Source organism: Hordeum vulgare, chromosome 5H (assembly GCF_904849725.1).
Source record: "Hordeum vulgare subsp. vulgare chromosome 5H, MorexV3_pseudomolecules_assembly, whole genome shotgun sequence".
NCBI classification, from domain to species: Eukaryota; Viridiplantae; Streptophyta; class Magnoliopsida; order Poales; family Poaceae; genus Hordeum; species Hordeum vulgare.
The window spans coordinates 574778353-574795334 of NC_058522.1; the positions used below are offsets into that span (position 1 = coordinate 574778353).

General features: G+C 45.5%; 1 protein-coding gene across 1 annotated transcript; it reads left to right on the forward strand.

The window, feature by feature from the left end:
* Window positions 1-2955: 2955 nt before the first annotated feature.
* LOC123397378 (ATP-dependent zinc metalloprotease FTSH 5, mitochondrial-like) lies at window positions 2956-6156 on the forward strand. Its single transcript, XM_045091945.1, has 5 exons — window positions 2956-3039; window positions 3520-3613; window positions 4002-4321; window positions 4432-4908; window positions 4979-6156. The coding sequence occupies exons 1-5, from the start codon at window positions 2956-2958 to the stop codon at window positions 6113-6115; spliced, it is 2112 nt and encodes a 703-aa protein (XP_044947880.1). The 3' UTR covers window positions 6116-6156.
* Window positions 6157-16982: the final 10826 nt, after the last annotated feature.

The following is a 16982-nucleotide window of genomic DNA, read 5'->3' on the forward strand; positions in this document are numbered from 1 at the left end:
GATATTCAAATCCTTTTCCAACGAGGTGATTTGTGTTGTGGTTCGATTTAAACCAATCTGTTCAAGCAATGATGATGAGGCAGCGGCGCCATCCCCGTGGTGGACCTGTGTCCTCGGGCTCCGTTGTTTCTAGCGCCAACGCAGAGCTTGGGAGTTAGTCCCAGAGCGGATGCAGAATGTGGTATGTGTTGTGGTTGGGTTCAAACCAATCTGTTCAAGCAATGATGTGGCAGCAGCGGCATCCCCGTGGTGCACCTGTGTCCTCGGGCTCCGTTGTTTCTAGCGCCAACGCAGAGCTTGGGAGTTAGTCCTGGAGCGGATGCAGAATGTGGTCTGCATCGACAACATATGGAAGATGGTGGATTGTATGTTGGGTTCGTGGTTTATGATAGGCATGTATGGTTTTCTCCTCCAACGTGTTAGTCGTGCAGGGGCGCCAGATCTGGAGTTTGATGGCGTGTCCAAGGTGTTGCCCTTGGTTTGATTCGTTCAACGACAATGGCTCCGTCTCTGTTGGCGAGCCAACTTGAAGGTCTGTGAAACTGCATATTAGCGATGGAGCCACGCCGAGCTTGGGTGTGGTGGCGTTCCATTTTTTTCCTAAGGTGGCTGCTATGGTGGTGCCAGAGGTAGGTGACGGGCGTTTTAGTCAAGCTCAGAGGTTCTTTGGCCTTGGACCTGTGTCCTCGGGCTCCGTTGTTTCCAGGGCCAACACGGAGCTTGAGAGTTAGTCTCGGAGCGGATGCAGAATGTGGTCTGCATCAAGAGCACATGGAAGATGGTGGATTGTGTGTTGGGCTCGTGGTTTGTGGCAAGCAGGTATGTTTTTCTCCTCCGACGTGTTAGTCGTGCAGGGGTGCCGGATCTGGAGTTGGATGGCATGTCCAAGGTGTTGCCCTTGGTTTGATTCGTTCAACGACAATGGCTTCGTCTCTGTTGGCAAGCCAACTTGAAGGTCTGTGAAGCTGCATATTAGTGATGGTGCCGTGTCGAGCTCGGGTGTGGTGGTGCTCCATCATTTTTTTTCTTGAGGTGGCTGCTATGGTGGTGCCAGAGGTAGGTGACGAGCATTTTAGTCAAGCTCAGAGGTTCTTTGGTCTTGGACCTTTGTCCTCGGGCTCCGTTGTTTCCAGGGCCAACGCGGAGCTTGGGAGTTAGTCCTGGAGCGGATGCAGAATGTGGTCTGCATCAAGAGCACATGGAAGATGGTGGATTGTGTGTTGGGTTCGTGGTTTTTGGCAGGCAGGTATAATTTTCTCCTCCGACGTCTTAATCGTGCAGGGGTTTCAGATCTGGAGTTTGATGACGTGTCCAAGTTGTTGTTCCAGGTTTGATTCGTTCAACGACAATGGCTTCGTCTCTTTTGGCGAGCCAACTTGAAGGTCCGTGAAGATGCATATTAGCGATGGAGCTGCGTTGAGCTCGGATGTGATGGTGCTCCAGCATTTTTTCCTGAGGTGGCTGCTATGGTGGTGCTAGAGGTTGATGACGGGCGTTTTAGTCAAGCTCAAAGGTTCTTTGGTCTTGTTTGTATTTTTACTTCTTGGTCGATGGTCCTATGTGTAAAGACAAGTGTTTTGTTGTTTCTTCAGTTTTGACAGGTTGATATGTACGTAACTTATATATTTTTAGTAAAATCCTATTTTATGGTAATACATGTCTCATCTATATCATAAAGATCAAAGTATAAGTCACGTAAGGACCGACATGACAAAACTGAAAAGATACCAGAACATCTTTGAACTTAACACCAACGTCCGTCACCTGCCTCCGGCACCACCAAAGCTGTCACTGAAAAAATGACGGATCACCTCCTTATCCAAGCTCGACGCGGCTCCATCGCTGGTATGCAACTTTGTGGACCTTCAAGGTGGCTCACTAAAAGTGAAGTCCTTGCCGTTGTACGAGTCAAACCGGGGCAACACCCCCACACGTCACCGAAGTCTAGATCTAGTACCCCACTGTGACTAAGACATCGAAGGAGGAAACCATACATGCCATCCACAAACCATGAGCCAGCACACGCTCCGTCTCCCAGATATCGTCGATGCAAATCATAATCTGCATCCGCTCTTGGACTACCTTGCAAGCTCCGCGTCAATGCTGGAGCAAACTCCATTGCAACGGCGGAGCCCGAGGACACAGGTCCACCACAAGGATGCCACCACTATGACGCTATATATCCCTGCTTGACCAGACTGGTTTCCAAATCCATCCCAACCATAGGATCGATGGTCTTGTGAGGAAAGGATTCGAAGAATCTTTATTCAACGTCGCCCAAGCCAAGGCGATGAACATCCTAAAAACGTAGACTAAAAAAAAAACTAAAAACGAGCCACACGTGTGGATCCGGCGACTCACCCCACCATCAACAACGGAGATCGCCAGTGGAGAGGAGCAGTCGGAGGACGGCACTGAAAGATTGACCCCTCTTGACGATGACTAGGTATCTAGCCTCCAGGGACATAAGAAAAACGAGTGAATGCAATCATCGTGATAGATCTTTATAATATATAAATGAGACACATATTATCATGAAAAAGAGCATATAAAACCGTATTTTGTCATCATCGCAGAAAAAAACCGTATTTTACACATCCCTAAGAAAATCCGAGGAGCCAAAAAAATCCCCATTCGGGTGTTCTGCTCTGAAGATGTTCGAGTTGTGTCATCGGCTCCCCATCCGCACGGGGCCGAGGACGCGATGCGCGCGGGGGACGGGGAGCGGCGGGGCGCTGCTTGTGACGGCCGGCCTCACAGTCACAGTCACAGGTGAGCTCCGGCCCATCTCCTCTGTTTTCCAATCAAAGCCCTGGTTGTCCATCCATCGAAACTCATTTGGGGTCGGTCGAGAGTTAGTAGATTTCCCGCGTTCCTCTCCATGGATTTAGTCGGTTGATGAATCCGGTTGGAAACTTTCCCGCTTGAAGGAAGCTGTTTTCAAGACGAGTCCGGATGCAGAGTTGGGTGCCGTCGCCGTGCGGGTCTGTGCCGCGTACTGGAGCCGGACACATCGACGCAGTTAAATACGGCGCGGATGTGTATACAGAGAAAAACCGTACCTGAAATCGCCGAGCAACTCGAGCGCCTCTCGTCATCTGCAGCAGGGTATCCTGGGTATGCATAGGATTATTGATTCTTATCATCTCGTACGGAATTTTTCTTCCGGATTTTTGGGCTTGGCTTTGTTCGCTTAGAAGATTTCTCTCTGTCTTTCTCAGTTTGCTTGCGTTGCTCTTACATTATGACGATGATGATTTCGCTTTGTTCATTGGGCTCAGGAGGTTGTTCCTGTCCAAAGGAACACGAATCTTTTCTTTTTTACATGTTATTATTTACTTGATGCTTATCGATGCTGAAACTGCAACTGCAAGGCACTGTCTGCCTGCGTTTCAGATTTATGAGTAGGGCTGCCGAGTAAATTTCGAGCCACTTCAATTAGGGTTGCGATTGCTGTTGCTTGCCGCTGTTGAATGCAATTACACCCTATCCGGCTGGGTTAATTTTCATGTGTCACAGGCTGCAAACAATCTTGTAGCCGCGGCGCGGCGGTGGCGGGCGCCTTCAGTTCCTGCCTTCAGGCTCCTCGCTGCAAATACACCGTTTCCAGCAGGTACCTTATTATATGACTGTTATGATTCTCTCCCCACCACACATATGAACTACAGCATTGATTGTTGCCATTGAGGTGGTAGTAAGTTTCTGCTTGGTGTTTGATCAGTGCAGGTGGTGTGCTTAATTAGAAATCCACAGACGAGGTACCGGTCGAGCTTTTTGTTGGTGGGTGTGCGCTTCGGCGCCGCTTCTTCTTTCTAGGGAGATTCATAGGAGTAATCCGGAAAGAGCTATGAACAACTTCATCAAATGGCTACAGCAAGGTAGCCGCCTTTTCGTTCGTCACGTTTACTAGTTAGGAGTAGCTAGGTTGAGGTTTCATACGTAAACGACGGTTGGCTTGACAACTTTTGCGCGCACGGACGGATTCTATTCTCTATATGCAGGAATTTCAAGTGCACCAAGGGTGGAAGGGCCTGCTCTTGGTACAGCTAGTGCACCCTTCTACATAATAGAGAACGGCCTATTTGAAAAGCACCTTCTGCTTACCTGTCGAAGCTTTATAGTTACTGTCTTCACACTATATGGCATAAAAGTTTTGGTTACTAGTATTGATAAGGCTGCGGCTGAGAGTTCCGGCGACAAAGAATTCACTGGTTCGAAACAAGTGGCTACGGATTTAGGCACCAAATTAAGCGACGTACATGGGGTTGACGAAGCCAAAGCTGACCTTGAGGACATAGTTCACTACCTACGAGATCCTAAGGTGAGTATGCATGGCATTACCATCGAGACCTGCGTGCAGCTGTTTTAATTCAACGATTCTTTTTCTTTCTCGATGCCGATCGAGTTGACCTAGATTTACATGCTTTGCAGCATTTCACTCGCCTTGGTGGCAAGCTTCCAAAGGGTCTTTTGCTTGTGGGCCCACCCGGCACAGGGAAGACCATGTTGGCAAGAGCTGTGGCCGGGGAAGCCGGCGTCCCTTTCTTCGCTTGCAGTGGCAGTGATTTTGAGGAGGTGTATGTGGGCCTTGGGGCTAAGAGAGTGCGGGAGCTCTTTCGTGCAGCAAAGAAGCGATCTCCTTGCATAGTATTCATCGATGAGATCGATGCCGTTGCTGGGCGCAGAAACGCGTTAGACCCGTCGTGGGCGAGGCAGACCATGAACCAGCTGCTTTCTGAGATGGATGGCTTCAAGCAGAATGACGGGGTCATCGTGATCGCTGCGACCAACTGCCCAGAGTCGCTAGATCAAGCCATCGTCAGGCCTGGGCGTCTTGATCGTCAGATCCATGTTCCTACTCCAGATGTTGAGGGCCGACGTAAGATCCTGGAGGCTTACATGTCAAAGGTACCTTGCATATTTTTTGCCGTTTCTGATGTCAGGCTGTCACCTTTTCTCAATGAATTCTTCAATGCAGGTGTGTAAAGCTGAGGGTGTGGATGTGATGACCATTGCGAGGGGGACGCGTGGGTTCTCAGGTGCAGATCTTGCAAATCTAGTGAATGACGCCGCTCTCAAGGCTTCCAGGGATGGTGCAGATGCTGTTGGGATGGATCACCTTGAGTACGCCAAGGAGAAGATCCTCATGGGCAGTGAGCGCAAGTCGATGGTGATATCTGATCAATCCAGGAAGATGACTGCGTACCACGAGGGTGGGCACACCCTTGTTGCTATCCTCACGGACGGTGCTGACCCTGTCGACAAAGCCACCATTAATCCCAGGGGAAATGCTCTCGGCATGGTGACGCAACTGCCGGGGGAAGACAGCGAGCTGGAACTCTCAAGGAAGCAGATGCTCGCATCACTGGATGTACTCATGGGAGGGCGGGTTGCTGAGGAGCTTATATTTGGAGAATCCGGGGTCACCACTGGTGCCTCATCTGACCTAAGCAAGGCAACTCAATTGGCGAAAGACATGGTCACCAGGTATGGTATGAGCAAGTTGGTAGGCCTTGTTTCCTATGCCAACAACGGTGATGGTGGCGATGGCAAGATGACGGCCCTGGTTGCTGAGGAGGTGAAAGCATTATTGGACAACGCTTACAAGAATGCCAAAGCGATTCTCACGGAGCACGAGGAGGAGTTACATGCGCTAGCCAATGCCCTCTTGGAGCATGGAACTCTCACTCGTGACGCTATCGTGAAACTAGTATTGACAGGACAGGAACCAGATGATCGTAACATTAGCCAGCAGAATCAGGAAACACCTTCATTAACTGTTGGCGACATCACAAATCTAGCATCGACAGAAGAACAAGTAGATGATCTTGACAATTGTCAGCAGGATCAGGGAACATCTTCTCCCATTGGTGATGAGAGTACCAAACTAGTATCGACAGACAAACAAGCAGATGGTCATATCAATAGCCAGCAGGATCAGGCATCACCTTCTCTCACCGGTGACGAGACCAAGAAACTTGTTTCGACACAACAGCAAGAAGTAGGCGATGCTAACAATGGTCAGGGGAAGACCTTCTTCTCCCTAGCCGCGGAGGCGCTTCCAAAAGTAGCTTTGCTCCTGGTACTTGTGTTGCACGAATGTGAAATCATGTAGCGCCTGGATTTCTCTGACTAGTGTTTCTCAAGTGTGTTGATAATGGGACGTATTTTAATTCGTTGTTTTGCATACTGCGTTCTGAACCAGTAAAATCTCGTGCTTTGGGCCTCAAACATGAATGTACCCCAAGATTTCTATCAGAACTGAGCTGTGAATGGACACGAAGATGTGTAAATCCAATTTCATACTGATAATTGATGCTTCCATAAACGTATCATGTGGGCTATAACCTATTGTCTGCCTGTAAAAGAAGAAGACATGACCTTGTCTCTGATCCTTTATTTTTGTTTTCCATTGGTTGCATTTGATTCTCAATGTGAATCGATAAGTCAATATCACTCTCCTGAACTTTGGTCTGGGTAACACGACGGTTGTGGTGGAGGGTTTAACCACTGTCACCGTTGAAACTTGCAGCCCCGTGCAAGATAGTTAATCAACCACCAGGGGAAGGGGGGGGGGGTATTACATTCTTCTGCAAAGCTAGTTCTTCTTCGAAGAAAAACAGAGCATAACTAAATCAGAATGGTATGAAGGATAACTAAATTACACTCAGGAGATCCGATCATTGTGCAGTCTGACTCCTCGACGACACTTGCATCCCTAATGAACGACAACATGGATCGTTCACCTTATGGTCATTTAGTTGCTGAAATTAAATTTTTGATGGAAGATAGAGAGTTCATTTCCCAGAAAATGTGCCATGAGCAAAATAAGGTAGTACATCATTTGGCTGCTTATAGTCGTACTGAGTGTAGTACTGCTGTATGGCTGCACCATTGTCCTCCTTGTATTGAGGCTCTTGTCCACTTGACTGTAACCCTATCATTATGGAATAAATCTCCTTTTTACCCTGCAAAAAAACACACAAAGAGACTTAAACAATTCAGTACAACGAAACTGAATACAAAGCTAAGCACTAAGCAAAACAGCGGAACAGATAAGTAGTATTCAGCAAAGTCTCTAGAGAGGGATGTAACCAATTTCTTGACCAGTTGGCATGGTGAAGAGACAAGATGTGTGGCCCCAGTTCAAGTTGCTATCAGAACACTATGTCTGGCTGGAGGGGTTGAGCCGAAACTCAAAGGGCCAATAGCTCCTGTGCGACGTCTTTCCTGGGAATTGAATGGAATGAGACGTTGTTCGACAGAATGGCTCGGCAGCGACACTTTTGAGCGAGTAAATAGCTCCTGTGCGACATGGCCCTTAAGCTGAACTAATATCCTCATTAGCTGTTATGGGTTGGACCCACAACGTATCCACGTAAGCGCGGGACCCACCACTTGTCCAGTAAGCGCGGGACCTACCTCGTCGCGGCTAGAAGCGATTCCGCCCGTGCCCGTCCGTCCGCCGCCACCCATTGCTTTCCCCTTTCCCCATTCTTCTTCTTCCTCGGGTCTCCGGCGACCTAGTGCAGATGTCCACCTCCTCCGCCACGCAATCAAACTGGCGTCAGTATGGTCCAGTGATGCTCACAAGGTGCCCTAACTGCCCACGCCCAGAGCCTCTCAAACGGTTGGTGACTAAGACGGATGAGAATGGCAATCTTGGGCGGGAGTTTGTGAAATGCTTGAGCAAACCAATGGCAGGAAGGGATGGCAAGGTTAGATCTCGGTTCTAAGCCCGTTCTTTCGCTGTTGTTTGCTTTGATTTCTCCATATTTTGTTTTTTCTCCTCGAATTTGAGATTTAGGGTTCATTTTGTGGTTTGCAGATCCTGAAGAAATGCACACATTTCGAGTGGATTGATGAATATGTTCAGAGGATTAAATCTGAGGGCTACATTGATTCTAGCTTGGCCGCAACCTGGGAGCTCAATTTGGGCGGGGTGCCGCAGATGGAGAATTGGGGGAGCTCGGACAGAGGGACGGGCAGAGTTGTGCCGATGGCGAGGTACTTGGAGTTTGAACTGACCGATGAACTGAAGAAGATAAAGAAAAATCAAAGGGAGATGATCGATTTGCAGAAGCAAGCAAATATCATGGCAGTGTTTTTTTATTGCTGTGTCATTGCTCTGTTTATGTTTTACTTGCTATTCATCGTCATTAGAGGGGGCATTTAGGTCTGTCCAGTGTAGATGATGTGATCTGTGCGCTATGACAAGTTCATGTATCTTAAATGAATCAGCAGTTTGGAACACAAATTATTCAATTTTCATGTTGTGTTTCCTCTGTTTTTTGTTCTTCAGTTAACAGAGTACACACCCAAATTTAGTTTGCAGTAAAAAAAACAAAATTGGGCTGCCGAGTGCGAGACCAAACAAAGTTCAGTTTCAGTACAAAAAAATTATTCGTGGGCTGGCGAATAGATGTTGGGCCCAAAATAAAAAGGACGGATTATAACCAGGCCTAAAGGTGTAATTTACAAAAGGTACTAGTGATTTCAATAGGAATAACCAGGCCCAAAATTATTTGACTGGTCATGTATGATTTTCAATAGGAAATAAAAACGACAGATTATATACAACAATCCAAGTTCATTTATCTTAACAGGGTTGAACATCTAATCTGATCTGTATTATTTACAAACATGGCCTAAGCGGCCTGCAAGATACAAGTGTAAAATCTACAGAGCTAGTACTACACGGGGCAACTACACGTGAGGAACGTCGGGCACGTCTTCTGACTGCTCCTTTTCTGCCCCTTACTTGCTGCAGAATCGCCTGTGATGCGTGGAACAGTGGCTGGAACGGGTCCGGCTGGAACATGTTCTGGCTGCTTCTTTTCTGGCCCGCCCCTTGGTCGCTGCGGCTGCGCTCCATTGGCCCCCCTCCATTGCTACCTTGCTGCTCCTGGGTCAACCAAACGAGAGATTAGTTCCTGGTGAATGGTGACAAGATAAACACAGAACCATGAATGGTGACAAGAAAGGATCAGCCCAATACCTGGTGCACTGCGTCACTGATAAATATATAAACTGACAGATAAACACATAGATGTGCACAACATAGATAAGATATAAACACGGGCATCACATAAACTGGCACAACATTACGTAGGGCACAACAGTACGGGCGATTACAATAAACTTACAGATACGATAGTGTTTAACATTACAGATACGATAGATAAGAAAGAAACTACGATAAACCCGGCATGGAGGGGCGACGGGCGCGCGTCTTCACTCCTCGGGCGCCCTCACTCGTCATCGTCGTCGGCCGGCAGGTTGTAGGGGAGGGTGTGCATGGCGTGCTTGTTGGGCCAGATGTTGTCGAGGTCGGTGAAGATGTTGTAGGTGGTGAAGCAGATGAACTCGCACCCCCCAAACCAGACACGGCCGAGGAGGTGATATGCGTCGTAGGGGTTGCGGAAGCGCACGATCATGCCAGTTCCTCCCATGCGAGACTCGTCGATGGTGAACATCTGGGGAGTTCCCACAAGGAGGTGGCAATAGAGGGCGTGAAGGAAGAGCCCCGCGAACTCCCGTCCACCCCGCCAGCGCGACATGGCCCAGACCCGGAGCTGGTTCTCCACGACGAGCCCAGCGGGGTACATCCTTTCCGGCCTGGTGCCGGGCGCTTGGAACGTCGGGCCGTGGAACTCCATGCCGGGGCTTGCGGTTGCTTGGATGTGATGCGGGGGGGGGGGGGGGCTGGGGAGAAGGAGGGCAAGAAGGAAGATGAAGATGTGCACGGGGCAGAGGAGGGTTAAATAGCAGGTTTTGGGGTGCGTCGGTTCGTCGATTCAGTTGCAGCAATTAATGGATGCCGCCCATTTGCGTTTGCCTATTGGATCAAAGGGTGCGTTGCCGATTCACACACTGCGTCGAGCACGCCCGCCGTTCAGACTTTTGTCGGTGCACCGCGTCGAGCACGCCCCTCATATTCAGAGCCCATTCAGACTGCGGTCCTCGATGCGCTGCTAATGGCTCTGATGCGACGCATGCATGCATGCAGAAAAACCGACGCGTGTCATGCAACAAAGAAGCACACAAAGTCAGAGGCGCGTACGCCACATCCATGCACCGATTCATTTCCAATCGTCGGATCTTCACCGAACTGACTAGATCCAACGGACAGGCCCTCACTCGGGCCCTCGATCCAAACCTCCGCTCGCCAGCCAATCAGCAGACGCGGATCACGGGCGGATCACAAACGCGGATCGACGTCAGATCCAACCGCTCACTCAGCAATGATCGACGGCTATAAACATGGCGGGGTTTCGGATGGGGTTTCCGGGGTTATGGGGTTTAGGGTTGCAGTGAGCTAGGGTTGAGCACAAAAAATTCAAAAAAATATGAAACTTTCTCCCACTGTCTACTGATGCAACTACGTTGCTATAAAAAAATTGATTCATGTTATATCCATGTTTAAATGAAAAAAGATTCACACAATTCATGTTATTGATGGAACGATCTAGGGTAGAGCATAAGTAATTCAAAAAAAATTCAAAAAATACAAAACCAGCGCACATTGTATACTTATTCAACTGAGTTTCTATAAAAAAAATGGAAACTTGTTATATGAAAAGTTTAAAACCAAAATTCACACGTTCACGATATCGACGAAATGAGCTAGGGTTGAACATAATTAATTCAAAAAAAAATCAAAAATATATAAAACCAGCACACATTGTCATTTTACATCACATACTTAGCAAACAAAAATATAAACTTTGATTTTGAGTCGGTCAACGTTTTTGTAAAAAAGTTGACTATTTTTCAAATGAGCACAAATAATTCAAAAAAACTCAAAAAAAAATCAAAACTTGTGCCCATAGTCCTATTATGTTGCATAGCAATCAAAAAAAAATATAAACATGGTTTATATACAATTGCAGGAAAATGGCTTCAAAAAGATGAGATTTTGTTACAATGTACAATGTACTATGGAGGGGTTTATGATGGGTTTTTCGGGGTTTAGGGTTGGAGTAAGCTAGGGTTGAGTACAAAAAATTCAAAAAAATATGAAACTTTCTCGCACTGTCTACTGATGCAACTACGTTGCTATAAAAAATTGATTCATGTTATATCCATGTTTAAATGAAAAAGATTCACACAATTCATGTTATTGATGGAATGATCTAGGGTAGAGCATAAGTAATTCAAAAAAAATTCAAAGAATACAAAACCAGCGCACATTGTGTACTTATCCAACTGAGTTGTTATAAAAAATGGAAACTTGTTATATGCAAAGTTTTAAACCAAAATTCACACGTTCACGATATCGACGAAATGAGCTAGGGTTGAACATAATTAATTCAAAAAAATAAAAAAAAATATAAAACCAGCACAAATTGTCATTTTACATCACATACTTAGCAAACAAAAATATAAACTTTGATTTTGAGTCGGTCAACGTTTTTGTGAAAAAGTTGACTATTTTTCAAATGAGCACAAATAATTCAAAAAAACTCAAAAAAATCAAAACTTGTGCCCATAGTCCTATTATGTTGCATAGCAACCAAATATATATATATAAACATGGTTTATATACATTTGCAGGAAAATGCCTTTAAGAAGATGACGTTTACCCTACCTTGTGAGGTCGTTTGTCACACATTTTTCATGACTATGGCTCTAACTTAACAAAAGAGCTCAGAATGATGACATAACAACCATATTTGAGTTGTTGTGGTAGCATTAAAACATCATACCCGAGTCAAAAGTTCAACTTACTCCAAATTTGAATTTAAAACGAAATTTTTATTTTTCATCAAATTTGAAATTCAGTTTGAAAAAATAATAATCAAACAAGTTTTGATGGAAACATGTGGGTACATAGTGCCCAATAAATTTTATTACATGCCACAAATTTCAAATGATCAACAGTTCTATCTCTTCCGACCACGCCGTGTACCCTTCTTCGCCTTGGCATTTCTTCTTTTTGGTTGTACTGCACACACAAGTTCACTGATCATCTTGGTTTTCTTCACTGGACTCGATGCTATCGCCTCATGAAACTCGATAGCAGCTTCAGTTTCGACAGTTTCGACAGTGTGCACAGCTTCAGTTTCAGTTTCGACAGTGTGCACAATTTCAGTTTCGACAGTGTGCACAGCTTCAGTTTCAGTTTCGACAGTGTGCACAACTTCAGTTTCGACAGTGTGCACAGCTTCAGTTTCGACAGTTTCGACAGTTTCGACAGTGCGCACAGCTTCAATTTCGTCACTTGCAGCACCAAACTGTTCCATCCACTGACTTGTTTGCCTTCTGCTGCCACTCACTCTTGCTCATTTTGTTGGTCAACACTGTTCAACAACAATAGGCTGACTTGGAAGCTTCCTCCTGAAAACAACAAAGCATGCCACATATTTATAATTTAAACAAAATCAGAATATGAACAAACACAAATAAACAAGCACATACTTTCTCGGATTAGGAGGAGAGAAAATGCATAGTCTGGATCCCTCTCTGTGCCCAAGTATTTGGCACCTTTTGCATCTGTTTTTGTTACCCTTTTGAGCCCTTTTTGGCTTTTCATCTTTCTTGTCCTTCTTGACCTTCTTACTACTCCCACCTTTTTCAAACCATGCTTTGAATCTACTCTGTTTAGGTCTGCCTGCCTTTCTTTTTGTTAGAGGAGGACACATGGAATATTCAAGCGGCACTTCTGGCCACTGTTCCTGATCTGTAAGAGGTGGAATTGGAGTTGCATATGCAGCTCTGAATTTTGCTACCTAATAATACTCATGCAGATATGGATGCATATTTATCTTTGGTTGGCCGGCTAAGAATAGAATGGCATGATCACATGGTTTATCAGTGGCTTGCCATTCGAGGCAACTGCAATCATGCAATTCAGTGTTAACAACATGCCTCCTTCCAGTCTTGTTATCTCTAACTTCAGCACCCCATAGTGATGATTTTTCAACAGACAAATGTGTAAGACCTCTGCTTCTGTTGACCTCCTGTTGCACCACCGCTGGAAGTTTATCACCTTGCAGACAATCAGCAATCTTTTTTCTCAATTCCCACAGCCGCATGAGCATGATCCTGATTTGATCAACCATGTCATGCACAGGCAAATCTTTTAGCTGTTTCACCTTGTTGTTGAAACTTTCTGCCAAATTGTTGTTGATATGGTCACACTTGATGGCAGTGTTGAATCCTGACCTGTACCATAATAAAGAATGGTAGGTGTTCAACCATGTACCAAACTCCTCACATGTTGCCATTACCTTACTAAGATGATATGAATGTGTCTGTTTAGTGTAAGATCTTGCTGCTGGCCACATTCTCCCAAATTCATCTCCTCTGAATTTTTTGATCAAATTCATCCACAAATGGTCGAAGTACTCCTTTTGCTCAGCATGTGGGAACACATTTTTAACTGCATTTTCCAGACCTTTGCATGCATCTGTGTGTATTGCCAAAGGTGACACTGGCCCTAAGCATCTTTTCAACTGCATCATGAACCATGTCCATGAAGCCTCTGTCTCTGACTGAAACAAGCCAATAGCAACTGGAAACATCCAGTTATGGCCATCTAGAGCATTACATGCTGCCAACTGACCATTCCACTTGCGTGTCAAAAATGATGAGTCTATGCTCAAATATGGACGACATCCTGCTTTGAAGCCATCGATGCAAGGCTTTAAAGCCATAAAATTTTTGGAGAAATAAACCTTGCCATCCTCTGATACCTCAGTATCTATCTCGACAACACTGCCAGGTGACCTTTTCTCCACCTCTGCTTTGAAATTGAAAAGCAGCCTAAATGTGTTTGCCCAATCACCATACACATTCTTCATTGCCCTTTGTTTAGCCTTCCACACTGTGGTATAATGCAGTTTAATGGGGTACAACTTTTCCAAGTCTACTTGGAGTCTTTTTGCAGTAGTGTTGGGTGTTTTGGCCAAAATTGAAGTTATCTTTTCTGCAACCCAAATCTGTGATATCATGCTTGATTTTTTCTGTGAACTTGTGAGACAAGTATGTTTATTAGGGATTTGGTTAACCCTGACAGTACTTCCATCAGGATGCAGTCTATGTTTATTAGGGATTTGGTTAACCCTGACAGTACTTCCATCAGGATGCAGTCTAGCAGATATGTACCACTTGCGAGCCCTCCTACCACTACCATCAAAACCTCTGCACTTAGCATAAAACTTCTTTCTATCAGTCCAAACTGTCTTGGCATCAAACTGATGTCTGACTGCATAAGTCTTGAAAGACAACCTGCACTCATCCATGTTTGGCCACAACTTCCCCACTCGAATGACAGGCTTTTCCTTGTCATACACATGCACTAGCTCTTCATCATGTGCATCATCTACATCATCTGCAACATCTTTCATCAACTGTTCATCTACATCACTCAATTCTTTGTCATCATTATCACTTGTATTAGCTTCATCCCTCTCCTCCTCATCTCTGTCATCGACTGGAATGCCAAATAGTTTGGCCATCTCAGTGTCAGCAATTGGTGCAATGACCAAATCAGTAGGCTCCTCCAACTCAACTGCATTCCAATCAACAACATTAACATTTCCCTCTTCTACATGTGCATTAGCCCCATCGGCTATTACTGTTAGATCCATAATAATGGGAACGATATGCTTCTGCGAAGCCCAATCATCATCTGCCTTCTGCATAGCCAAGTGTGACGGCACATAACCTACCTTCGAGTCAATATTCAGATCAACGAGCTCAGCAAAAAATTCAGCCCTGAGGCTTGCCCAGCCCTCTTGCCTATCGATTTCAACAACAATATCTTCACCATCTTCAATTCTGACATACTCTCCTTTGAAATCATCATACCGCAATAGTGAAACCTCTTGCTCTGGACCCCAAAGCACAGTTTCCCCAATTTTCTGCACCAATTTCCTCACTGCCTTCTCTTCCATTGACTGTATCTCATTTGGATCAATATCTGCACAATCAACCTCCCATTTCACAATTGTGTCTCTCTGGATGTTCTCAATGCTACCATCAACTAATTTTGCCGTCGATGGAAAGAAATTGATTGCAAATTCAAATGTCTCAGCAGCATTCCCTCTGTTATAGGCGGGCGGGCAGCGTGAGACAGAGCAAAGATTGCCTTCAATCGCACTCACAAAATGGGCGGAAGGGAGGCGCATTACCTGTTCGAAGCTGAATCTGGCAGCTCCTTCTCGACCTGACCACGGGCTCCTCTCACCGCGCCGCCCCCTCTCACCTTCTATCGATTTCACCAAGCAAAACAGAGAGCTCAGATCTACAAGGCGGAGGGGATTGGGACTAGAGTATCGAATTCGCTAATTAAACTAGACATGGGATAATTTCGCAGGAGAACCAAATTAAGAACCAAATTAACAAGAGTACGCAGTGTGTACTACTCCCTCTCCCTCTGTAGCTAAATACGTGTAATCTAGTTCTCCCCAACTACAAGTATTTAGGTACAGAATAGGTATAATTTTTTAAAGCCAAACTTTTAGTCCTCTCCATGCGTGAAACATGCGTGTGGGTGAACTGATATACGCCCACACACCAGCCCTTCTGCGTGCGTGAAACAGACGTGTGGGTGAACTGATAAACACCCACACACGAGCCCCTTCCTACGTGACATAGAAAACTCACGAAAACTTGTCAAGATTCATGCCGATCATTGTGTGTGGGCGAGTTGTAAAACGTGCACACGTGTGGACGTTATCTTTTCCGTATATTCTTTGCAGGATGTATATTTGATATTGTAGATATAGAACATTATATATATAAACTTGGCCAAAGCAGATGAAACTTGACTGGTCTAAACGTTCTTATATTTTCTTACAGAGGAAGTACAACTTATATATATATATATACCTGGAAATCAGCTGTGTTCCTTGGGGCTGTTGTATTGGTGGTGTTTCAACGTAACCACGTATAGTCATATCCAGCTTAGTTTGAGAAACCACACATGTACCTGTACGTGTGCATTGACAGTACACTGGTCAGCACTTAGGTGACAAATTAAGTTGCGGTTTCGGTCATACGTACCGTACACGTCAGGCGTTGCTGTATCACCTCCTTCCGATGGATCGAGAGCCAAATCAGGCCGCGAGTCGCACTGATCATTGACGTGGCGTTTCGTCCTTGTTCATGGAGCGAAATCAGGGCATGGCTCTGATTCCAGTTGCCGCAGACCCAGAGCATATAGGATACGCTTCCTCCTTATTCGTGCATGTGCTAATCGAACACGAGCGATGGACAAGTAGCCCAGGACAGGATACGCCATCATTAACATATCTCCAAGTACCCCTACGTTACCACATCATTATCATTGGATTTGTCATGAAATATTTTTTGCATTTCATTTGTTTATACAATAGTACAATTGTAAATGCTGATATGTTTTGCTATAAATATTCGGTCCAACATATAGCTAACTAACACACCTTAGAGCATCTCTCTGATGAGTGGCCTAAAGTATGAATACGTAAAAAACAGTTCTAGGTGTGGAGATAGAAGATTTTAGATAGCCAAAAGAATTGTGCTATTTGTTCCTGTGTACAAAGGCCAGGGTTCTACTATTTCGTTTGTTTTGTCAGGTTGGTATGTACATGACTTGTACTACGATTATTATCATACAAATGAAACATATATTAATTACCATGCAAAAAAATATAGATAGCCAAAAAAATCCGTTTTTTACAACAGACCTAAAACTAGATACCAAATTTTTCCAAAGCAGAGACGTATGAGCTGCCCCCGCATCGCTCCCCTTGGGCAACTCAGTTTGCAACCTAGCTCTTCGCCACTGCCACGTACGCTTCCCTTCATGCATGCTATGCTTCTCACCGTCACCTGATCGAGTAAACCGGCCATGAAGCCTGCTCGGCCCCCGAGGACGACGGGGCTCCTGCTCCGGTGCTCATCTTCCTTCAAAGTCCTCTCTTTCTTCTCATGATCCCTTCTCCACTCCAGTGAGTCACCAGACGGCATCCTTGTCGGTGGTGCACTTTCATCCC